The 26,727-nt window shown below is 41.6% G+C and overlaps 1 protein-coding gene across 1 annotated transcript; it reads left to right on the top strand.

Moving 5' to 3' along the window:
- The first annotated feature begins 588 nt into the window (after window positions 1-588).
- LOC125887183 (1-phosphatidylinositol 4,5-bisphosphate phosphodiesterase zeta-1-like) lies at window positions 589-26,716 on the top strand. Its single transcript, XM_049573830.1, is given in 11 exon segments — window positions 589-778; window positions 3,415-3,616; window positions 7,254-7,398; window positions 7,700-7,852; window positions 11,451-11,639; window positions 11,841-12,000; window positions 13,074-13,190; window positions 16,662-16,834; window positions 19,647-19,773; window positions 26,179-26,328; window positions 26,583-26,716. Coding segments are annotated over 11 exon segments (1,689 nt in total). The 3' UTR covers window positions 26,666-26,716.
- Window positions 26,717-26,727: the final 11 nt, after the last annotated feature.

Raw genomic sequence — 26,727 nt, 5'->3', positions numbered from 1 at the left:
GAGGAATGACAAGGAGAGGAGAGGGACTAAAAAAGAGAAAGTCACACAGACGTTGCCTTAGTATTTGATGGAAGTAAGAGAAACAGAGAAGAGGGGGAGGGTGCAGTGTGAGAGGATGGGAGAACTTTGTGCGGAGAGAGGACCCTGACTTCTCTTTTATTCTCTCTCATGCTGAGTTTGAAAAAGTAGTATTTCAACAGTGAGCTCAGGTAAAAGCGAGCATACATCTCTGAGTTGACATTTTTATTCACTATTTCCTGTATATTTTTAGAGAGCAAGTGATGTGCTGTGTCTTTGAAAACACAAGTGTTTGAACGATCTACAAGATGACAACGTAAAGAACAATCTGAAGTATTATGCCTTAAAAGCACCTAACTTCAACGCTTTCTTCCTTCTTACTATATCACCACAGATATTGAGCCTCACAGACAAACACATGCCTTAAATAAATTATTTGTGGCTACATATCTTCTCAGAATTGCATGTTGATTTTATAAAAGTTGGAAGTTTCACAAACAAACTTAAGAGCAACTTCCCAGGATCGACAACAAGGCATCAGGAGGCTGTAATGATTGTGTGCAGGGCAAGATGAAGAAAGGAAAGCCCCCCTCCTCCAGGAGAGCTGAAATCCAGCATCTGTACCAATGCTACGCCTCGGGCCAGACGACTCTGCCTGCCTGCGCCCTCCTCAGGTTCCTCCACAAGGAGCAGATGGAGCTCGCAGCAAATGAGGAGACAGCAGAGAGCTTGATTGATAGATATGAGATTGAGGAGACAGGTAAGTGAAAGCAGAGCCGTGTGCCATGTCAGGCTGCTTGCTGCTCATTACCGTGGGTAAAAAAAAAAAAAAAAAAAAGCTAGACTCTTTAAGGACTAAGGGGTTTGTCACATAATGATGCTAATTTAGTTAAAACAGAAGTCAAGGCTTAAGCTCCAGTGGTGCCAGGCTGACAAAGTGATTTGCTGTAAGCCCAGAGGCACAGGGGTGAAATGACAGACGGAAAATGAAAGAGTCAGGCACGTCAGTGGACTAGTGGGCCAGATGTTGTCTAGGGCTCAGTGTACTGCCGGCTAATTCACAGCATTACAAACAGCAAAATGGCAAAAAACAACAACTAGTCTGTGCTGTACGGAAGACCTCACTTTTTCACTTTATGGTATAGTCTTTGGGCAACAAAGTGTCTCAAGGAGCAGCTTTTAGCTTTTCTAGCACCTCAAATAAATTACATGAATGCAAAGGAGGGCTTTTTAAACCGCACCATATTCGCTGAATTCATCCAAAATTTAACAAGAATCTGAAAGCGAACTGATCTAAACTGCTGAATGCACACATGGTGTAACCTCCAGGTTTAGCCTATGGTTAGCAGCACAGGCAGCAATACGCATCTTGTTCACAGCAGACACTTTGACTTGTCATAGCAGAGAAGACACAGGTGAAACAAATTTTGTTAACGATGGCTCAGTTCCATCAAGAGTTCCAGTGAGCCGGCCAAGCAGTGACCTCCAGGGCTGAAAAATGAAGCCATCATGGAGGTGCCAAAAACTGTATTTGAATCCCTTTTGACCTGAATATTAAAATGTCCAACTTTACAGCAGAAATAAACATGTGCACAGCCTGGTACAAAAAAAACAAAAACAGTTTAGTCTCTGTAGCTAATCTCTCCCTTCGTGACAAGTGTACACCTGGTGAATTGTTTTATAACTCAGCCATTTACATTTTATTCAGGCTTGAAGTTATGCATAATTAAGACCGTGGCTACTTTGAGTGACAGGCTGTCTGCAGATAGTGTCCTCAGCTTCCCAGTCAGATCCACCCCTCACTCTGCGATCCATACTAAAAATGCACGTACAAACAAAAGCCAAAAATGGTGTGTGCCAAAAAATATGCAACAATTTCTACAATCAGGCCTCCACCTCACCATCTGCGTTGCCAATTTCCTATCTCCAAAATATCCGTAAGCATGAGTCAAAGTTTCTCCCATCAAGTCTGTTTTTATACATCACAACTTTTTCGGGAAGTGGCGTACACCTCTTTTTAGACCTCGATTTGTGCATATGCAATGTTTATATATGTGATCCTCAGTCACTATGGTCACTTCTGGTATCAAAAAAACAAGATGGAGTCCACGAACAAATAGGTGAAGTCACTGTAACTATGTTGATCATTTTTATTGCTACAGTCTATGGACCCAGCATTAACAATACCAGCAATGCGGTTGTTTTAATGTTAGCAGTTACACTTGTTATTTTCCAGTTATGACAAGACAAATTATCTACCATGAAAAGGTCTATTTTAATGCTGCATTAACATGCACCTCGGATGCTCCTATTTCCCAACTTGGGCAGTCGTTCTCCTGATTGCGGTTTGTTCTTGAGCTTTAAGTCATAATGTGGAAACACAGGACACTACAAGGACAATGCATTGTATTTTATTGTTTTAGAGCGCTTAACATCCCAGTTAAGATTCATGTTCCTATCCAAGTATGCTGAACCAGTTTGAAGCTTTAATAGGATTTTGTCCCAAGTATATTCCCGAAAACAACTAAAATATTCCTTTACCTTTTTTCAAGATGAATGCTAATAAATTACTTTTCTGACTAATCTAGGTTACTCTACATGGACAGCAGCTAACAGTTACAACCTAATATCATCTAACAAAGTACACGTGAGCAAAAATTAATATGCAATGGGTGAGTAATAAAAACTTAACACTAACCAAACATTTACTTTGTTCAGCATGTTTCTGCGTAATATAATGTCCACTTGAGGGGGTGTTCATGTGAATCTTTCCATTGGGAACTTACACTTTTCCGATTATTCCAGCATCACATGAAAGCAGATCAGTGATGGGATGTTTCTTACAGTAGTATAGTAGTTTCGGAGTTGTAGTTTACTTTGAGTTTCTAATCAAAGAACCAGATTTGTTTCAGCGGTAAATGGTCGATGGACTGCACTTCTATAGCGCTTCTCTAGTCTTCCGACCACTCAAAGCATTTTTACAGTACGGCATATTCACAAATTACCACACACAGTCGCACACTGGTGGCTGAGGCAACCACACATGTGCCACCTGCTACTCAGTAAGCATTCACACACACACACACACACACACACACACACACACACACACACACACACACACACACACACACACACACACAAACTGATGGGACAGCCACTGGGAGCAATTTGGGGTTCAGTATCTCGCCCAAGGATACTTCCACATGCGGACTGGAGCAGCCGGAGATCAAACCTCTGATCTTTCAATTAGTGGACGAGAACAGAAGTTTTGCTTGAGGTCACTAGTGTAGCTGTCTTTTATAATCTTAAAAGTTTTTTTGAGCTTAGCAGAGGAGCTGATGCTGGATTTGACTGTCACTGACAGTGTTACTCTGCTTGTTCCTCCTCCTCCAGCCAGAGAAAACAGATCCATGACATTTGAAGGATTCCTCAGGTACATGGAGTCCAAAGACTGCTGCGTGTTCGACCAGGCCCACACGTCTGTGTACCAACACATGGACCAGCCTCTCACTAATTACTTCATCTCCTCATCACACAACACCTACCTGACTGGAGATCAGCTGGTGGGAAAGAGCCACCTGGATGCCTATTTATGGTATGAAAGTACAGTGACTACAGTACAGCCTGTGTTCTTCTTCATGACGCAGCACTACAGAAAACCACCTCCACTGTCAGAGAAAAATTCCCCACATGACTCGTCACAATCGTGTTTTTCCATCTGTAACCTCTTTTATATATATATATATATATAAAAGAGTACAGACATAGGTTACATTTCACTTGCAAATTAGCCAGCATCAATCTGCTGAATCCTTTATATCTAATCTGCTGTTTAACGCAGGACAAAACAACTGATAAGACCAATTTAAACACCATTTAGCTCTGATACAGATCTAAAGCGCCTCTCAGTACTCTATTACCTTCTCTCTAAAGTCTCTCCTCCAGACCTACATGTGTGTTATCAGGATTCTCTCATTTCATTGACCCACTCGTGCTGCTGAGGCACACTGAAATTGCTGTGGTCCCTTTATAGGACAATGGAGGCGATTACAAAAGGGGCTGATGGCAGCAGAAGTGCTGTATTTATGGTCTCTGTGAAAGTGCTGAGCGCCCTGGCCAGCTGGTAGAGTGGAACCCTCCGAACCAGCAGCCTGGAAGCTCTGGTTTACCTTAATAATGAGGGAATCATATAGAGAGGAGAACAAAGTGGCAGGAGAAGAAGGTGGGCTTTTAGAAATCCCACTACATCACAGGTCGAGGGAGAAAAGGAGAAAATGACCAAATGTAGTTTGTTAGAGGAAGAAATAAAATATCCTCTGGGGCCTATACTGTATGTTGTGAAACAAGGAAGTGACAAATGATGGTGACATTTTAAGATGCAATTAACTGATTATGATTCATCACTGAGACCTTGTTGTAGATGAAATGTTTTAGATTTTAAAACACGTAAATGGGAACTTAATTGTGTATTTGTAGATGTAATGAACAGTAACCGCATAACACATTCAAAGTTTGCACTGGAGGAAAACATTGTGACATTATTGTCTGGTTGTGTCCTGAAAGCATAGTGGTTGAGTAATTTTTCAAAATGTTAGGTGATAAGGTACGACTATCATGTCTGTGCATGAAGGAAGGAGCTACAGTGAGAGAGAGAGTTAGCCTAGCTTAGCATAAAGACAAGAGGACACAAGGGATACACCCATTAGAACATTTAGGCCCTGATCAGGCGGATTAATGTTGCCGAGCAATCCCTGAATCGCCAGTCCTTAGCTTAACTGCTATTTCCTGTGAGATAAACTCATAGATCTGTATCTTAAAGGTCCAGTGTTTTAGATTTAGGGGGATTTAGTTAAATCTAGCAGTGAGGATAGCAGATTGCAACCAGCTGCAACTTCTCCTGGTTAGAATTACTTCAGTGTTCATTGTTCAAGGAGGTTTTTACTTGGAGCTAAATTATCTGCAGACGTGTCCTCGTCTCTAAAACAAACTGACATTGTGATTTAAATTGGTAAAAACATGAATAAAGCAGTTTGACCTTTAAAAACAAATCAGCGTTTTTTTCCCAACGCTCTCATCACAGAGGGGCTACTAACTACAGTGGCAAAAGCGAAAACACAAATAGCCCTTTCTAGAGCCAGTGTTTGGTTTGTCCGTTCTGGGCGACTGTAGAAACATGGCGGTGGGGGTGACCTCTGGCTCACCTAGTAGAGCGTACACCCCATGTTGGCTGAGGCCTTTGCAGCAGCCTTGGTTTGATTCCGACCTGCTGCCTTTTGCTGCGTGTCATCACCCTCTCTCTCCCACCCTTCCTGTCCATCTTAAGCTGTACAATCAATAAAGGGAAAATGCCCCCCCAAAAATAAAAAAAGAAATATGATGCCACACTCTGTAGACAAGGACCCACTCCCTATGTAGATATAAACAGCTCATTCTAAGGTAATAAAATCACAATGATTATTATTTACAGGTGATTATAAACTAAAGAAAACATACTTATTATATCAAGTTCCCTTTCTGCCAATAAATCCTCCTAAATCCTACACACTGGACCTTTAAAGTCTGCATTAAAAAATGACAGGTGGAGGGTACCTGGGGAATGGTCATAGGGAAATGGAGATCTATTTGGGTACATGAGACCCTCAGAAAGTGCAGAAATCATAAGTATCACCAGCTGGTCCAGGAGTTTCACCTGGATGATGGTCGGTTTAAAGCTTATTTTAGGTTGAGTCAGGGACAGTTTAACAATCTGCTGTGAGTCGTCCAGCTTAAAAGTAGTTGAGGCTACAGTTTGTTCAGATATGTCTTGCAGCTTGCCTATGAGGGATTTAAAATGAGCTAACATTAGTTTAACACCAACCATGTTTGCTGCCACTTGTTGACACCATCATTGTAGCAGGCCCTCCTTTTAACCCATCTGATCGGAAAATGGGGAAAAAAATGCCAATAACGTCAGGCGCTTTTTCCTCTGTGAGTCTGACTCTGGGTGCTCTTGCAAAAACACAAGGTGCATAGAGCTGAAAAACACAGGGCAATGCAAAAGCAGTGAGCAAAACACTTCACAGTCATTTAAAACAATTATAAAAAGCCACCTCAGGCTGCTAAAACACGCTTTATCTGATCAGAGCCTTAAAAGTCAAAAAAGAAAACACTATATCTTGTGTGTTTAAACTGTTCACAAACAAAATTCATTCTAAAATAAGCTAATTGCTTCCCAGCTCTAATTATTCTTCTGTCGAAAAGAAAACAGTAACCACATGTTGTTATTACATGATATTCCATCTCTTTCTCTCCATGATGTTGCTCTCCAGTCAGCTGTACAAACAAATATGTGTCAATATTATCAAATAAATAAGAATAAAACAAATGAAAAAAGACAGAAAAACTGTCAAAACAGAATGACAAAAAAATGAATTCGATAAAAATGAACCTACCAGAGGACATTGTAGATTTTCCAGTGGTCTTTTCTCTGAAATGTGGGAGGCAATCACAATTTGACTTACAAAATGATGCCACTTTGCCCACAATAGCAGTGTTTTCACAAAGCTATTCTGCAATGCACAACTCGGAACAATCATTATGACATTTCTGTAACCAAAGAGAAAAACAGAAGCTGCGTGGACTCCAACTACAGCAGACACATGTACAGTATATGTGTGATAAGCATGGAGAAAACCAACTTGGAGAGAACCACTGCAGTGTTAAAATGTGTGGAGTAAAAGGGTGATATAACTTTGCATCAGGATTGCAAGATAATGAATCATTGCCCTGCTCCTGCTGTGAGGGTGATATCATTTTCGTCCTCTACCAACAGAACACAATATCCTACACCACCGAGACACATTCTGTTAAATAAACAAACCTGACCACATCTTTTTATATATAAAGAAAGTGCAGAAACGGAAGTGTAACCCCCTGAGGATCAGATCACATCCACTCGGGTAAAGGAGCAGTTGGAATACATTATCAGAATGTACATACATACATACATTATTCACTATGTATTACATACATTATACATGATATGCAGTAATTTATCAGAGGTATGTGAGCGGTTATGATGGCTTGAACTTGTGTGTGGAAAGAAAATAGCTCAGCTTGTGCCTCTACGCTTCACCCCTAATTTCTCAGGCAGCATATTATAAGTGCTTATCATAGCCTTACCACAGCTCATAGTGTGTGTGTGTGTGTCTCTGTACTTTATGTATGCACTTATGTGTGTTTATGCGGCTCAGCGCTCTGAGGAAAGGCTGTCGCTGTCTGGAGATTGACTGCTGGGATGGGCCAGATATGGAGCCTGTAGTCTACCATGGCTACACCCTGACCACCAAGATATTCTTTAAGGACGTCATCACCACTGTGGAGCAACACGCCTTCGAGGTAACAGCGTATAGTATGTTGCGTAACATGTATTTCCCGGAGTGGTGCCCCAGGCATCTAACTCCATGTATGCTCCCGCCTCTGTAGCCTCCAGGAGTGCCTACTTAGCTGCATTTGCTCTAATTAATAGCATCTCTGATCGTAATGCTTTGCTTGCAAGTTGTCTTTGATTCGGGCCATTCTCTGTGATGTGTCGGGAGAATTTAGAGCCTGCAGAGAGAGCAGTGTATCCAGGTTGATGCTAATTGTTGGAAGTAGGGTTTGAGTCGTGTTTTTCTAAAGGGTGATTATGTCTTGACAGGTGTCTGCTTACCCGGTGATTCTGTCATTGGAAAATCATTGCTCCAAGGAGCAGCAGAAGGTCATGGCCCAATACCTCATCTCCATCCTGGGTGACAAGCTGCTGAGAACTCCCTTGGATCACCCAACCATTGGAGACCTCCCAAGCCCTAATGTAAGACTCAGAAAAAAGAGACTATCTGAAAGCCGAAGCAGAATCTGTGTTTACTGTTGCTGGAGCAGGCAGAGGCATGATGGTGTTTGTATGTATGTATAAATCCTCATTGCCTGTCACAGAAAGGCAAAACAAGGAGAAAATGAGACCTTTTGGTCGTCACGGAGGGCCTCATTAGTCTCTTTCTGAGGCTTCCCTGTGCCTCTCTCCTCCGCTGGGACGCGGGGGTAAATGGACGTCTGCATTTGCAAGCCTCTTTAATCTCCCAGAGATTCACAAAATCGAAAGTGATGTGGTTGATCCTGAGAAGTGTCCATCTCGAGCATGCTGAGACACTCGAGCTGATTGCTCATTTAGATTACCCTGTTTGAGTTCTGACTTTTCCAGTGAAAGCATCTGCCTAAACCCACGACTGAGCGACTGGCCTGAAAGATGCCGACACAGTCACTCCAGTCTATTGAATATGACGAGGAGGATGAAGGGTTTTTTTCCTCTCTGAGAGTGGATGAATGTGCACCGTCTCTCCGGACTTCTACTGCTTTGGAATTTACAGCAAGAAACGAGTTATGCTTTATCCTGAGTGTGCATATAAGATTTTCTTCCCCCTATATCGTTCTTTATCTTTATGACTCATGAAGCGGGGGCTCAGATAGGAGCCTCAGCACTAATGGTTTCATCTTGACTATTAACCCCCCAGCAACTTCAGCACTGACAGTGTTCATGTGCCACATTCATGCAGCTTCACACCCAAGTTACCATCCAGTTATGAAAGTGTAGCCAGTATGAGATTCTCAGAAGTGTTCATTACCTTACACTCCACTCTGACTGCCAACATCAAAGGTTTTAAAGGTCCAGTGTGGAGGATTTAGGGGGATATATAAAGGCTGGCATGGAATAAAATGTAATAAGTATGTTTTCTTTGGTGTATAATCACCTGAAAATAAGAATCATCGTGTTTTTGTTACCTTAAAATGAGACTTTTATGTCTACATAGGTAGCGGCCATGTTTCTACAGTAGTGTTTACAGAATGGACAAACCAACACTGGCTCTAGATTGGACTATGTCAGCCATGAAACCCCAAGGCTGAAAAATAAAGCCAAGGCTAAGTTCCAAATGGCCACTTGTAGCTGGCTCCAAAACAGAAGCCCCTTTTACACTGACAGACTTTCCGTGAATGTTGGGCTGTTTTGCCAGCGAGCTGCGAGCGTTTAGACACACAGAGCCGGATTGGCGAGTTGATCCGAGGTGCCCAATTTTTCGCCTCCTAGGGTAGTCGTATTGGCGGAACCCTTTCAGTTTAAACAGACTGAGGTGGCCTTCCGCCACGGGACAGGCTGTTGATGACGCCGCATGTGCGAGCCGCTGGCGGTGGATAAACAGGAAACAGCTGATAGCAGGAATTAGCGAGCAGCTAGTAGCAAGAGGGAGACACAAACCTGACAGATACCACAGTAAAGATGAGCAACTGAGGAGACAAGGAATTGCGCACCCTCCTTGTCCTCGCAAGTGAAGAGAGGCTAACCGTCAGATGAAGGGGAACAGTGAAGAACGGGCCGACTTACGAGAGAATCGCCGAAGGACCGACTAGCCACAGCGTCCCTCCCACGTCACTGTTTACGTCAGACGCTGAGCTACACGTTTTGTTACTTGCTCATGGCCCCATTGCCCCGAAAAAGGTGCATTCTGTATAAACAAAAGTAGGTAGGCGGCATTTCGCTGCACTCCCCGATTTTGTTTTTATACTGCCAATGCTGAAAGAAGACTGATTGGGCTTTCCTGCAAATTTGCACAACTCCTTTTTAAAAAGGGCTAGAGTCAGCTTCATAGACCTCCATGTTAAAATGCCCAACTTTATAGCAGAAATAAACATATTTACAGCCTGGTACCAAAGACACTTTTGATCTCCACAGCTAATTCATTACAACTGCACAGGGGCTGAGTTCTTTTATAACTCACCAGTTTACATGTTATTAAGGGCGGGGCTGTTTGAGTGACTGAGCAAGGCTGTGTGCGACGTGTCACTACAGTCAGATTCACCCCTCGCTTCTCCACAGCTACAACCTCTCGTCTAAGTATGGTCATTTCTCCATAAAACTAAGATGGTGACAGACCAAAGTCCAAACTCAGGGCCTCAAAATGGCACTCAAGAAACCAGTAGGTGACATCACGAAAGTTACATATATTTTCTTAAACAGTCTATGTTAGCAGCCCCTCCGCAACAAACAGCATTGCAGACATGTTGAGACTATTTCGACCTGGTATTAGCATGCTTTGTTGGTGATATCTCCAGCTGTACCGACGCAATTGCTAACGGAATGTGCAAGCATGCTACAGAGCAGCTAGCAAAAGTATGGATGTAATAACTGTGTGCAGGACCGTAATGAAATCTGAACGCAAGTGGACAGCTCAAGACACATGATAGGCGCAGGTGTGAACAACAATGTGTCTCTGCTGTCCACTTGTATTCGGACCACCAAAATGCACGTTGATACCAGGTATAAACAGGCTCTCTTCATTTCTAGCTTTAAACTGCATTATTTGTTTGTTTTTTACTGCTTTAAAACACCGGGTCCATTTGTTTTGGAGAGGAGGCTCCCCTTGAAACCTCCTGAATGTCTAGACCAGAGAAAAGGTGAGCACACATTAGCAGGTGCTGGGCTAGCCACCCGTCTGCAACAAGCTAAACGGCTAATTCGGCTCCTGGTATAAACCTCCTGAACAATGAACACTACAGGAAACCTAACTGGGAGTTTACACTTGTGTTCAGCTGATCGCAATCTGCAGTCGTCACCACTAGAAGCCACTAAATCTTAAACAGTGTTCCGTTAAATCAGTTATTACTCTACTTTATTCTATTTTTGCCATAAACATGGGCAAAATGAAATCCTTAATTACACCAACATAAGCAAAGCCTCTATTGCATGCTCTGCAGACTGTGTCATTTTGTGCACCATCGATGAGAAATGAAAGAGTGCAGCGCTAAAGGAAGCTCTGAAGCATGTCATTTTCATACTATATGGACTCTTACAGCTTGTTAATGTTGGCAGATCTGTAATTATTTTGCATATTTTGCCTGTACATACAGTGAGGCTGACAGGGTGGCTTCCTGTCGTGTGGCTTACCATAGAGCTGCTTCCAAGTCCAGACCATAGTATTGCTTTTTTTTCTACTTTTAGCATATTGCTGCTCATCTGCATAAAGAACCCCATAGAGTTCTAACAGATTTGGAGCCAGGGCGGTGAAATGTAGCAGCATATGTGTGATTCAGTGATTCAGTACACCTGCTGCTTTCTGCTTCTTTATCCCACCAAACTCGGCTGCGTGTGCGCACTGATGTGGATGTGGCTACTGAGTGACTCTTTGAAGAATAGCATCTTTTTGACAAATCAGAGAGGGGGCGGTTGGTGCAAAGCAAACGTTTTGATGTTTGTTTCCTGAGTCTGAGGACGAAGGAACGGGGACGAGTTTGTTTGACTGATGCAGCCGTGCGATGGTTTCATAAGTGCGAGGTGAATGTCAGTGCCCATGACGATAAAGGTACCTTTCCATTTATTCATATGTGAATTCATTCTGCATGTTTATCTGTGGGGATGTCAGGACCTGATGTATAAGATCCTCATCAAGAATAAAAAGCTAAAGCCTGACATTAAGACGGAGGGCGCAGCAGGGACAGAGACGGAGGAGAGTGTAGATGAGGGCGAGGATGAGGAGGAGGAGGAGGAGGACGAGGATGAACAAACCAGAGCAAAGTTCTGGTCTCCAAGAAAGGCAGGGCCAAAGATGAAAGTAAGTGAGATTAAAGAACAGATATCCTGAAAATAGAGACGGATACAGAGTGTTTGTTGTACAGATATAGTTGGATATTCACTGCAACCAGTAATATGACACAAGGTAAAGCTTTTGTCTTGTATTCTTTGTAATTTCAACACCATTTGCTGCAGTTTTGTGAATGCTGTCATTGGTTTGTCTTACTCTCTACGTGATGAGTAGAAGAAGAAGGTGGCGGTGGCAGAGGCCTTATCTGACCTGGTCATATACACCAGGTCCGTCAAATTCATCAGCTTCAGTCACTCCAGGGACAATCAGAACCACTGTGAGAACACATCAATGGCAGAGAAGAAAGCTCGCAAGCTCGCCAAAGCCTCAGGTAAAATCTTATTAATGGAGCCGAAACTTATGGGGAGAGAGGAGGACAGCCTGATTCTGAAGCCGTAAAGTACGAGTATAATTAATTGCAAATATTACAAAATCTAATTCTGATGAGCCCAGCAGATTCACTTGATTTATAGTCACTCTGAGCTCAAAGGAGAAGTCTCTGTAGGTCCTCTTTGGACGAGAAATGCAATTACGTCTGGCGCCATAAACCTCCATAATAGCGAAAGCATATTGAACATGACATATACGACGTAGGGGAGTACTTTATAGGGAATAAAGCACAACAGCAGAAAATGTGCCTCATACTCTCACTGTTGGGGAAGTGGAAAGAGCCCACAGAGGTTCGAATCAACTGATAATCAGTTAAAACTGTCATCGCTCTGCTATGGGGCAGTATACTGTAGAAACAGAGTGATGCAGAGAAATGAAATCTGCTCCTGCCGAGGAGGAGTGACACTTCCCAGACACACAGCTACATTATGAGCTGGTTGGCTTGGGTGGCAGGGACCACGAGCAGTCTCGGCTGTGCTGGAGCTGTAAAAATCGTGTAGTCTCTTGTCATCCTCGAGCCCTGCAGGGAAACTACGCAGCTATGGTACGATCACACACAGACTAAAGCTGTGAGCCTTTTTTTTTTTTTTAGTCTTTCCAGAATGAAGGTAATTATGCAGGCTTCAAAACCTGATATCTAAAAATTTTCATTTGACACAAAGCCAAAATAACAATTCAGTTACTGTGTTTCTCACTTATAGGATCTTATTTCAGTAAATGTTTTGAATAAAGGCAACTTTAATGAAACAGAGAGCCAAGAATCATGTCTGTAATACTAAAAACTTTGATCTGTCACAATGACAGATTTGGAAAAATCACATTTTTGTAGCTGATATTGTTAAAAAGTGTCCCTGTAGGTAAACCTAAATGCTTTTCCTGGAGTCAGATAGTCAGACTAAAATGTACAAGATCATAGCAGTGACATCTGTGAACTCTGAATCAATGGACTTTCCCATTATTGTGTGTGTCAGACAAGATGTTTGACCTGTGAGTGTTGTGCGTCTTCTCTCTCAGGTGCAGGCTTTGTTCAGCACAACCAGAAGTTCCTCAGCAGGATTTACCCCGCAGGATCCAGGACGTCTTCCTCCAACTACAACCCTCAGGAGTTTTGGAACGTGGGCTCACAGCTCGGTGAGTCGGACAGGGCGAGTATACGCCTGCCTGCGTGCAAACGTAGAGAATGCAGTAGAAGTTCATACATACGCAAACATTCATGTACACACACGCATTTATTTAGGCTCAGGAAGCTGAAATTAATTTTATAACTTGGCAAACAACGCTGATTTTCACATCTGTTGTTGAACTGAGGATTAAAGTGCAGGTAAAGCAAAAACAAACATGCCCTCTAAGTTTGTCACATCACAGAGAAGTGTGTTGAGTCAAATTTGAATTGCCAAGGTTTCAAAATTGTGAAAAATAAGCAGTATTCTCTGCTCTGAGACACTGGAGGTGTGTCAGCTGAAGGAGCTGAACTGAAGAACAAGATGCTGTGAAGCCACAGACTCTCATTAGCAGCTAACAGCAGCTAACGTTTTCACAAAGCACACACCCACAGCAGTGAGCACAACCTGCCAGTGGGGGCCAGGTAGCTGATTCAGGCTGAAAGACTGAAAGGTATGTTAGTGATGACATTTAATAAAGTTTATAATTCATGTACTGATTAGACTGAAAGAGCTAAGAGAGCTTGTTGAACGTAGCAAACTCTGAACGACACTGATGCTCTGTGCTCTAATGTTAGTTTTTACATAGTGGGGGAGGGGTTATGTTAAAGATGGCTCCAGTACATCATCGAGCCATGATGTCCAGCCCAAAAAATCCAGTTGCAGGCCAGCTGCACAAAACACCCTAAGTTAAGACTTTCCTTCAAGTCCTAGTTAAGGTTTTCCTCAAAATAAAACTGGTTGCACAAAACACCCTTAAGTCTTCTCCTTAAGGTTTCCTTAAAATGTTCACTTAAGTATTTATGGTTTTCTCCTGGTTTTGGTCGTATACTATAAGATTTCCTAGACTGTAGCACTAAAGAACTCAGCAACCAAAGCAAGGTATAAAAAAATAAAATAAAATAAAATAAAAACTTAAAGTACTTCTGACTCTACCTTAACTGCAATATGACTTGGATTACGGTGATAAATGAAAAAAAAAAAAAAAAAACTAACACACCCGAAGAAAAACTGTTCTGCGACCAGGAGAAAGCTTTTGATTTTACACTATTGATTTGACTGAATTAATTTTCGTTGCAGTTTCTTCCTACAGTTGTTTTCTGTTTTCTAGTATTTGAGGATCAAATTTACTGTGTAGTTTGTGCTTTGGATGATTGTATTCCTCGAGAAGTATAATCCTTCCTTAAAGTCCAAGTTAAGGTTTCCCTCAAAATAAAACTGGTTGCACAACACACCCTTAAGTCTTCTCCTTAAGGTTTCATTAAAATGTTCACTTTTGTATTCATGGTTTTCTCCTTGTCTTGGTCTTATACTTAAGGTGAAAAACTTAAAGTACCTCCGACTCTATCTTAACTGCAACATGACCATGTTTATACCCGATGGATACGCTTTATATTTTACACCGTTGATTTGACTGACTGCAATCATTTTCTGTTTTTTGGTATTTGGGGATCACAGTTACTTAGGATTACTGTAGGATTTGCATTGCATTGTTTAATCTTTTCCTCCTCTGATCAACATTGTTTTCTTGTCTTTTTTTCTTCTGACTTTTTTTTTCACCATCTAACAATAAGCTAGCTTTATGCAATATAAACAGGCATCACAAGCGTGAGTCCAAGCAAACAAACAATCTCCATGGAAACTTTTTTACCGTAAATGAGTTTTTCCTTAACAAATGAAACCTTTTAAGGGATTCTGTGCAACTGTGCAAGTCCCTCAGCTAGTTTTGTGCAACCAGTCCCTGGACACAAATTGTGGAAAAACAGCTTCACGGCTTCACTCCACAATTAAGTACTACACAGTTCCCTGTCTTTGAACATATTTTCAACAAGTATTTTCTAAATTGTTTCATGTGTTTAGGAAGATTTTGCTTTCCCTGGACTTTAATGTGAATCGATATGGTTTACACATACAGTACATGCAGTGTTATCTAATATGCAGCTATGGAGTGATAGAAATGTTTCTAAAGCTTTCTTTTATTTGGACCAATCTAATACTAGATTTTCTTTTTAAAATGTAAGTAAATTAAACCATCAACAAACTGATTCAATTATAAGACATTTATTTATATTTAAATGGAAAATAAAAAAGATTTAATAAAAAATAGGTGTAATAAAATTTCCCTGATGCTATTAGTACTTTGTTGCCAAGTATGTTTCTATTTTGGTTGAGATCAAAACCCTGAAAGTACAGATTCAAAAAAAGACCTGAAAAGAGGATTTCTTTGATTCCTTTGTGTCAGCAGTTTCATCCAAAATCAAAAAGTTCTCAAGACACACTGAACAACCGCCGCAATCCGTGACAAGCTTTTGAAACGGTGAGAAACGCAGTCGGGAAACTCAGATTGTCAAACTTCAAAGGGAACAACCTGGCCAAGTGTCCTGTCGATTAGCAGTGAAAAGAACATTTTATTCCAGTCCACAGCCTGACCACCTCATCTGTGTTTTCCCCGGAGCAACTTCTCTCCTGGCCCTTATCACACTTTTTTCTAAATTGATTTGCCTCGCCTCTAAATGTTTTTTTCCTCTCTTTAAATTACAGCTCTGTCTGGGTCACAGCATAGTTTTTTCTCCCTGTTATCATTTCTTTGGAGTCAAGCATGAGCACTGGGCTTGACTCTGTGTCACATACCTTTGCTCCTGAGAGTGACTATACTTAAAAAAATCATTCAGAAACTTTTCATCCTCACACCTTCAGGCAATGCATTAATACCCATGAACTTAAAGTTGCAACCCTGATCTGTCTGGCACCCTCTTGGCCAGCACGCCTGTCACTTCCCCTGTCTTTACACGTCCTCCTCACCTGTCCCCATCGCTCAGTCAGCCAGCCACTGATGCTGACATGAAGCCCCGCTGATTGCCGAGCAGACTGTCTACAGTGCAGATGGTGATCGGCACTTCTCGCAGTTGCAGGGGACTGCAGTACAAAGCAGCAGCTTGGATGGATCAATTACAGTTAGATGAGCAGAACATTCACTAAGACCCTGTGACATACACATAGAAAAAGATGCAGAAGGATGCATTGCAGTGTTAACAATCAAACCCAACAGAGACACAGCTCAAACCTTTCTGCTGCTTTCTGTATCTGGCAACCTATTGACACGTCTGAAATGTGACATGGTGTATGACACACACATGCCATCACAGAGCTTTGCACTGCAGAAAGCCCTCTACTGATGCGCTTATTGCACAGTTGGTGATTCTGAATGTGTCCCTGATGCAATGTACCCTATTGTTGGGGAAACATTTCAAGTCACTGTATAATTTAGCTCCCTCCTGCAGAATGAAAAGGAGCCTTAGAAAACAGAAGGTATGAAGGAGATCATCTCATGCCACTCGTCTTATTTTAACATGCTTTAGGCATTTTGTTCCTGTAATTTTTTTGTAGCTCCTCAATTTCATTGTTAGAAACATTGTCCCGTGGGTTTTTTTTTTTTTTGCAGTGGCTCTCAATTTCCAGTCCCAGGGCTTGGCTATGGACCTTAATGATGGCCGTTTCCAGGACAACGGGGGCTGTGGATACGTCCTGAAGCCGGCAGTGCTCTTGTCCAGTCAGAGGAGCTTTGATCCCGGCTGCAGCCAGCACGGCCTCAAACCCACCCACCTGCTGCTCAAGGTACAGCTACGGAGCACTGAACGCTGAATAATCCACTCGGGGTGGATTTATGGATTAAGGTGTAATGTTACAGGACTGTGTGTGTGTGTGTGTGTGTGTGTGTGTGTGCTTTATGTGCATGTGTGTGTTTGTCTATGCCTCACGATGTAGAGATTGTGTAGCAGAGCTCATCTTAGCCTCAGCCTCCAGATAAATGCTTTCCTGCCGGATGCTGCGAACCAACAATGATGTAAATCTTCCCTGAGAGTGTCTTCGTTTAATGAGATTATCTGCCTCTGAAAGTAAAGGGAAAGGAGAGAGAGGACTGATCTAATGCAATTAGACCCGGGGTCCAATTAATAAATCATCCCTTTTCCATTATTTTAAGCATGTCAGGGGGACAGTATTAGCAGTGCTTGTGCTGTATCTAATTCACTTGACAAAGGATGAATGAAGCTGTAATAGTCACATCTCTTTAGTGTGCCATCAGGACGACTGTCACACACTAACTCTTCTAAGTCCAATTACAGAGATACAACAGTTTGCTCTTATGTATAACATAATGGTGGCGCTCAGAGATATCTGAGGCTTTATATTGCAAAGACAATATGTGGGATTGCCTGGGGTCACATGGGACTCCTACAGACGTACTGCAGAGGAGTTGGTAGACGGGGGAACATCATAGTTACTCTGCAGGAATCAGTCTTCTGAACAGCTATGAATCATAAAAGAATTCCTCTTAAAGGGTTGGTTCACCCAAATTACAGTAACTGATCTTTAAACTTACTGCAAATCAGTCAGTGTGTGTATGTTTTTCAGCTGAAGCCAGTCTTAGATCTTGGACTATTTCCTTAGCTGATCTCGCTAAACCAGTATTGGGGTGACAACAGTTTTCAAAGGATGTAATCACCAAGCATAAGAGTTTTTAAGCGACCTGTTACGACCTTTCCTGCTGTGATAGTGCCACAAAAAGCAATTGCTCTAATACAGAGGGACTGTTGCATTTTCTGTCAGGATTTGACCACACTGCATTTGTCATCACTGCGTTTCCTGACTGGCACAGAGCCACAAGGAGCAGCTGTATTTTACTGAGCTATCATTGCATTTCCTGCTGGGACATTGCTATGAAAAGTGGTTGTTTTTTTTTACCTAGACATCACTGTGTTTCCTGCATCATTGCTACAAAAAGTGGTTGTTTTTTTACCGTGATCGCTGCATTTCCTGCTGGCATAAAGCCATGGAAAGGGGGATGGATTTTTACCAAGATATTAATGCATTTCTTGCTGGAACAGTGTTACAAAAAGCAGCTGTTTTTTACTGAGACGTCATTGCGTTTTCTGCTGGGATAGTTGTTTTGTTATCAAGATATTGTTAGATAGAGATATCGCTGCCTTTCCTGCCAGGATAGTGCCAAAAAAGGTGGTTGTTTTTTCACAGTGATTGCTGTGTTTCCTGCTGGCATTAAACCACGGAAACGAGATGTTTTTACCGAGATACTTATGCATTTCCTGCTGGGACAGTGCTATGAAAAGCCGCTGTTTTTATCAGAGACATTGCTGCTTTTCCTGCTGCGATAATGCCACAAAAAGCAGTTGTTTTTTACTGAGACATCACTGCGTTTTCTGCCAGGATAGTGCCAAGAAAAGTGGATGAGTTTTTCCGAGACATCTATGCATTTTCAGACAAAATTGTGCCACCAAAACCAGGTATTTTAAGCCAAAACATGATCTTTTTCTTATTATAACCAGGTTTTTGTGCCTGAAACCTTAAGTTTCCACATATCCATTAGTTAACAACACACAACTGTTACATATCCATGGTTTGCAGAAATGTACAGCGCCAATATTTATTCTGGTGACTGGGTTGACCTGAGTCACCTGTTAAATCTGTTGTTTTACAGTCCTATCAAACACTGCATCTACTATAATTCTTGCTAATGCAAGATTTATTTTCTTCATCAGACAACAGGATGCATAGACTCTCACAAGTCAAACAGAAGCACATCAGACATGGTCTTCTAAAGGAATACGCACACACGCACGCATGCACACACACTGTACACCTTCCGAGCACAGTGCATGAAATATAAATGTGGTGCGCTCCGTTTCTGGATGCCCTGGGAGAAACCCTACCTTTATATTTATTCAAATCATCGTTCTGTATTATTTTCTCACTTCAGGGAAAAATCCTGCAATCTTGACTCAGCTCTCAACTCAGTGGAAATCAGAGTCACAAGAAGCATTCAGCGTTGTAATGTAGGTAGGGTTGAGTTTTCAGTCTTTAAACAGAAAGGAATTCATCTGCTCAGGAAGACAGTATTTCCCCTTGAGTTCTCTTGAGTCTCTTTAGCATAAATCTGTCAAAAATAGTGCAAACAATGGTCCGTTTTAAAATAGAAAATCTTAATGAAATGATAAGTCCACACTGTTATCTATACGCTCACAAGTTACCACTGTAACTGTGAATGAGCATAATGCAGGGCGTTTTGTAGCGTGACTTTAGGAGAGGAAAGGGACTGTGATTTTGGGCCGGACACTGTAAAGCTCCATCAGTGCCAAGCGGGGCATGTCGTGATAAGTACATGCAGGTTTGTCTTTGATCAGAGTCGGGAAGGGAAGGCTCAGTGTGAGAGGACTGCAGATAAGCCTGCCTCTCTCCAGACTAGTGTAATTACAGCCCTCTCCCACTCACTTCTTTTCTTTCTGCTTACTAGCTCTCCTGTTTTCTCTTCACTTCTCTTTTATATTTACTGTTTATCCCTGGTATCAATTACATTCTCATACACCCCCTATGTAACAAAGCACACTGCATCTCTGCATGTGTCTATCTACAGGTGATCAGTGGGTCCAACCTACCCATCCCCAGGAGCGGCAAAGCTCTGGACCCCTTTGTCAGGGTGGAGATTCATGGGATTGCATCTGACTGCCGCAGAAAAAACACACATACTGTCAAAAACAACTGTAAGTACTGCACGACAAACTGTATGTGGGACATCTCACAGACACAGCTCGACTGGCTCAGCTCTACACTGTCAGACGTGGCTTCACTTTTATCAGTGCAAGATGTATTTTGTCAGCAGTGTTTCACTTTTAATTCTATTTTAGAAATTAGGAATGATGAAAGAGATTCATGTCTGCGATATTATCAGACGCTCAAATGAGTTTTGAGGGCCTGTGGGTCATATTAGTTTTTGGAATTTGGACATTGTGACTTTGACAGTTCTTTGCATAAAAAATGCTGCTGTTGTGGCAACTGCCAAATGCTGTACAACAATGACTTAAATGCATCAATACTGAAAGAGCAGGAGTAGCAAAAGCCATAAAAAACAGAGTCTACAGCCATGCTTCCAGCTCTGTGAGGCTATACTTTGACACAGCAGTGTTTTAAAGGTCTAGTTTATAGGATTTAGTGGCATCTAGTGGTGAGGTCTCAAATTGCAACCAACTGAAACTTCTCCTGTGCGTCAAGCGTGTAGGAGTTTGACTAGTGTGATTGGCCCAATCTAGAGCAAGTGTTTGGTTTGTCTGCTCCAGCCTACTGTAGAAACAACATGGCAGGCTCTGTGGAAAGTGACCTGCTCCGTATGTAGATATAAACGGCTCATTTCAAGGTAACAATAACACAACAGTTCTTATTTTCAGGTAAGTATACACTGGAGAAAACATAGTTATGAATATTATATTCCATTTCTGCCAATAGATACCCCTAATGCTGCACTCACATGGAATCAAAGATGGTAGATGGCAAACTGGGTGTCATTTTATTGGAGGAGAGCAGAACAGTAAGTTAGGTGAGGCCGGCAGAGAATACAGGCAACAGTTACGGTAGACAGCATTGCTAATCAAAGTTAAAATCTAACTTTTTGTTGTCAGAATTTACAACCAGATGTTACGTAGCTCCTTCATACAAGGCGAAAACACAAGCAATCTTGACAATTACTGGATATAACTAGAAAAATCACCTAAAATAATAAACGCTATTTTTTAAAAATTTAATATACCATTCTTTGTAAACACTACGACATTGCAGTTACAACATATCATCATGCATGTTTCATTTACCACTGATTCATTTCGTTGGACTGTTTCCCCGTGCCGTTCAGAGGGTGTTGTCTGTCTGGCGTGTACCGTCTGCCTAACTCCATGTGAACGCAGCATAAATCCTCCTAACATGCTCACAGTGACAATGCTAACATGCTAATGTTGAGCAGGTCTCATGTTTACTATCTTAGTTTAGCATTTTATCATGCTAATGGTAACTATGTAATTAGTCCTAAACAAAAACTACAAAAGAAATGTTATTAGTTTTACAGGTCATAAACCAAAGTACTGGACAAATTTAAATTGTAACCAGATAATAGCATAAGATGAAAAGTAGTGACAACTCCTCTTGAGGGGGAAGTGAATGCTTGTACTAAATTTCCTGGTGTCAAAACTCCAGCAACATTTGTAGTATTTAGAACAATTTTATTGCAAGACCAATGCATTTTGGCTTGTGGATGTCATTAGGGTCATTCACAGCCTACAAGTATTGCTGGAGTTTCATTTTCATTTCATTTATTTATTTATACAGGAAAGGAATTAAAAATAACATTGTGTGTTGCAGTTAAAACTGGCCTGACTCAGTTAAAAACTGGTTTTCAGTCATTTCCTGTTGCGCAACAAAATCACATTACAACACAGAACAAAAACAGAAACAAGCAACAGAGGCAAAACCACAATACGTAGGCAGCAACATAGACAATGCAGAGTAGCGGACTGAAGTGGAGTGAGTAAAATGAGATATGGGATTTATATCAGTGGTTGCAGGTAGGTCCCTCCATCAGACAGTGTTTGACTTCTAAAACTACACAAATAATGCAGCCATTAAATTTTATTTTCAGATCATAAACAACAACTCCAACCCTAAACTTACTGCTCTACCTCTCTACTACTGCTACACTTATTCCTGTACAACCTTACAAAAACATTTATGGTCAGAGATAATTTAGCCACACTAAAGATCTGGAATGAGATCCCACGCGACATCAGAGCAATAACTTCTATTACACATTTCAAACACACATATAAATCAACGCTCTTGATTTATCTCTTTCTCTATGCACCTTGGAAGAAGGTAAAGTTGCACCAGAAACCCTCACCCTGTACTAAATGTCATGGTAATCCATTCAAAAGTTGTTGGTACATTTTACTTAAAACCACAAACATCAACCCTAATGGTGGTGCTTGAGGAAAAGTCAGGGAAGTTCCAAAATCAGTAGGAATAATCCTCCAGACACCACAAACCCCTAAACCAAATTTCATGGCAATCTATCCATCCAAACTATTGGACTGAGTGACAGACATCCTGACAACTATGCAGCAAGCACGGCTAAAAAAAAAAAAACATCGCCCACATCTGAGAACATGCCTCGTACCTGCATACTTTGGAGCAATGTAAGCCTTCAAGTGAAAACATGGAAACCAAAACTGGATTTCTATGACAGCAGTATTTCGTGGTTTCTGTTAGTTTTTTTTTCTTCCCTTTAAATCTATTTCCCAGTAAGCTGCTGTTGGGCTTCTGAGCAGAAATGTGCTGATGAGTTTCTTCAAAATGTAGAAGTGGATTTCCTTTGAAGGGAAGTCTGTCATGCACTACTGTGATGACTGGAAACACGGAGCTGACAGTCACTGCATACAGGATGAAGTGCTACAGCGATTTAAGGCATCAGGTGGATCCTCATATATACACTGATTTTTTTTTTGTGCTCAGAAGTATCATGATGCCATATCTCCAACATTAACAATGACTAGGGCGAGTTTATTATTGTATATAATGATAAATGCGAAGATGACAGTTTGGCGCTTACATTCACTGCCTGAAACTGTCAACAGAGTTTCAAGTGTGGAAGTTAATCCCACAGCTGTCGAGGTTTTTGACAGACTTCATTCCAGCTGGTGTTCACCACAGAACATACAGTATGTCGCATTTGGCTCGGAGCTTTTTAAAGCATGGCACCATGAAAATCAACTTAATATCAAGACGCAACATTGATGGGATTCAACACTGTATTGCTGCCGCTGTGGAGATGAGACAAAGAGGGAGAGGAGGGAGAGGGTGGGAGAGATAGTAAAAGTCCTAGAGGGCGCGGAGCACTTATGCATGGGCATAAATCATAAAATCATTTCACACTATGAAACAGATAAGGTCACTTGTGAATACAAATTAATCTGGACTCAGATGAAATATTGGATGTAACAGAGGAACTTGAGAAAATTGTTTGGAATCAGAAATGAATTGAGAGCTGCGGCATGGATGACTCATTAGTTACCTACGTGTGCTCTCGCTGAGATTGCATCCAAATAACACTTGGCATGTATCGTCATCATGATCGGGATGCTGTTGTGGGTCTGATAATCATTTATCTATTCTATGGATGGCAATGTCAGTTGTCGGTCAGCTCACCTCTTTAGTCCATACCGATTTGTCTCAGTCCTACCGCAGGATGAATTGTAATAACTTTGTAGATTTGCTGACCCTTACTCTGGTGCCACCAGCAGGTCTGAATTCTACCTGCAAAACTAATGACATTACTATCAGACTCATGCTAACATGCTAAGTTGGAAAACATACTAAACATTATACTTGGCTTGTTAGCATCATTGTGAGCATGGTAGCATGTGGCTCAAAACACCAAGTACAGCCTTACATAGCTGCGAGCATGGCTGTGGCCTGAATATGTTTTTCTCTCCGTTGGTCTCTGGTGACAGTAACTCCTGTACGTCCTCTGCCGTGAAGGTCCCTTTACTTCAGAGCACTGCGACTAAACAAAAGCTAAGACTGTGATAGTTTAAAGGGACAGCTTAACACTACATAAAAATAACATTTGTCATATTTACTGAAACTGTCACTATATTCACTCAGCACTGAATGAGACAGATCATCTGTGAGATGAATCATATTCTTCTGCCACCTTGAATTGCTTCTAATAGCCTTACTGCATGTGAATGACAACAACCAATCAGAGCCGAGGAGTCTCTAACGCATCTGTCAATCATGTGAATCACTGCACGTAAACTGCTGTCAAACTGTCAAATCAGGCAGCACTGATCAAATATGAATCAAGATTCTGTAACTGCATTGCCTCTTTCTCAGCTCAAAGGTTTTCAGAAACACATTTTGGTGTACTGTTTAACTGTGAAATGGGAAAGTTTGCTCCAGCTGGTGGGCGGCGTTTTGTTTTGGCATGACTGTGGCAACATGGCAGCCACAAAGTCACAAAGGCTGAATTCAAATATCCATCGTCTGAACTTGTGGACTGAGCCATCGCGGATTTTAGTTGTACGTACTGTGACGTATTCACTATCATCACATGAGGTCTGCAGGGACAGTTACTGCAAGATGCTAATAGACAGGCCTCAAGTCTGTTTCACTCGTTGCCGTGGCAACGTTGAAGCAGCAACTACAGGTGACTGCTGCTGTCATATTCTGTCTGCTCATCTGTCCCAGCAGATAACAAGATATAAATCCCATGTATAGGCTTTTTTTATTGAGTGCACAAGATGATATTCATACATCTCTATATAACATATAGGCTATGCACATTCAAAAACAGAAATGTTTGTGAATAAATACAGGACTATGACTAAATAAATTGGGTATTGCTTATATTAGATGACCTTCCTCTGCCATTTTCAGGCAATTTTCTAACGTATTACACTGTGCAGCCTGCTGGGCTGCAATAATAAAAATGCATTTTCATTCCCTCTACAGCCTATACATCTACACAGGCTATGTCTATATATCATGAAGTGTTTGAATATTATTTCTGGCCTACACAATTCAAGCAGCATTTCAAAGGTCAAACTATCAATAACTATTTTACACAATCATAAGTTTTGTTTTTTAGTCTGCAATTGAAAAAAACTACAACATCATGTCCATATTGCAATGAATCAGTGAAGTCTGCTTAAGTCTGCAGAAACTCTGCTTGAAGCCCCTTGTTGACTGGTTGAATTGTGGATGTGGACAGTCCTAAGCACGTCCTTAAGACTTCCTGGGAACATAACCACAAAGTCCACAAGTCTTCAAGTGCGGTGACGTCCGGATATTTGGATTCAGCCATATTTTCTCATTTTACAGCTAAACAGTACACTAAAACATGTTTCTGAAAACCTCTGAGACAAGAAATAGGCAAGTAACAAAATTTTATATTTGGTCAGTGCTGCGTAGTTTCAGTTTATTCCTTATTTTATTTTGCAGCAAATCAGCACACAAACGGCTTGGATCATTAACTTCTTGTGGATATCCATTTTCACATGATGTCTTGCATTGTTACCCGTATCACTTCTTGTTTGTCTTTAAACTTAGTTTGGAGACCAGACAGTCTTGTCAGCGATTCCTCCTCATGAAATGTCTTGTAATATGTGACCCCATGTTGCTGATCACTTGTGTAATGTGCAAACCACAACTTCAAGAGAGTCCAATTTTTATTATAGTCATGTAATGTGATCAGCATTGCAATCTAGGGACTCTGAATGTTGTAAAGTGTGTAGGAGCTATCAGACAATATGGTGAACTTGATGACAAACAGTTGCCTATTTGCTAGGAATGTACCTGAATTTGTCAGTGAATCAGTCATCCAGGTCATGATGATCATAAGTGCTAAACTGTAGGCAACTGGACTTACTTGAGTATCTTGAAGACGTTTCTCCTCTCATCCAAGAGGCTTCTTCAGTTCTAACCTATTGGTGTGGAGTCACAGGCTTTAAACTCTGTGTGGGTGTGAACCCTTACAGAGTCATTGAGGTCACATGTGAGCTCTCAGTGTCAGAGTCATTAAGGTCACATGTGAGTTGTTGACTCACCTGGCCATCATGTGTGTCATTATGGTTGGATTGGTTCGGGCGTGAATGGATGTGAGGTCGTCTGGGGAGGGATAGTAAGACAGCACTGTAGGTGGGTGATAACTTGTGTCCTCTGTTTAACGATGGTCGTTCCAGTTTGATATAGATGGATTCTTTCACACCTCTTTCAAAGCATCTTTCTTCTCTGGCCAAGACGTGGACATTTTTTAAGAGGCTTCTTGAATGAGAGGCAAAACGTCTTCAAGAAACGCAAGCAAGTCCAGTTGTCTACGATATAGCACTTATGATCGCTTGTTATTATTTACAGTGGATATTTAGAGCTGTTTTGCTGAAAATAGCTGCCTGCAGTGGCTAAAAACAACACCATGAAAGCAGCAAAGTCATGGTCCATAAAACCATTATGAAGAGTGAAAGGCGCTAAATACTGTTCCTTTCAAAATATTGATTATAGCAGCTTTAACTAAACATGTTGATGCTAATTGATTCTAATGAACTGGTTCATTCTAATTACCATTACAGCTCTTAGTCCTCACTGGGATGCTGACATGAACTTTGCCATCAGCGTCCCCGAGCTCTGCCTCATCCGCTTCTGTGTCCGAGATCAGACGGGCCTCCTCAGCAGTGATTTTGTGGGCCAGTACACACTGCCCTTCACCAGCCTGAAGAAAGGTGAGCCACAGAAACAGAAAGAGCGAGAGGAGGTGGGGGGTTGGGAGTCAGACAAAGGGCTAAATTACATCAGGTGACATTGTGTGACCATCATTGTATTTCCCTTCATTCACACTGTCAGCATTACTGAAGGTCGATCTCTGCTATGTGCTTGAGTTTTTACAGGAATGCTTCCACGTATCTATATGATGCTCATGTATTTAGTGGCTCTACATACATTTCTTTTCACGCCCCCCTTCCTTCTCCACCTCCAGGCTACCGCTGGGTGCCTCTACGGTCCCGAGACGGATGCAGCCTGGATCCAGCCTCCCTCTTCGTCTTTGTTTGGTATTCCTAAAAACAGCTCTCCATATCAGACTCACACATACACACACACCTCGCCAACAGATAGAGAAGCGT

The sequence above is a fragment of the Epinephelus fuscoguttatus genome, linkage group LG4 (assembly GCF_011397635.1).
Source record: "Epinephelus fuscoguttatus linkage group LG4, E.fuscoguttatus.final_Chr_v1".
Classification (NCBI taxonomy): Eukaryota; Metazoa; Chordata; class Actinopteri; order Perciformes; family Serranidae; genus Epinephelus; species Epinephelus fuscoguttatus.
This window is presented reverse-complemented; position numbering and strand designations above follow the sequence as displayed.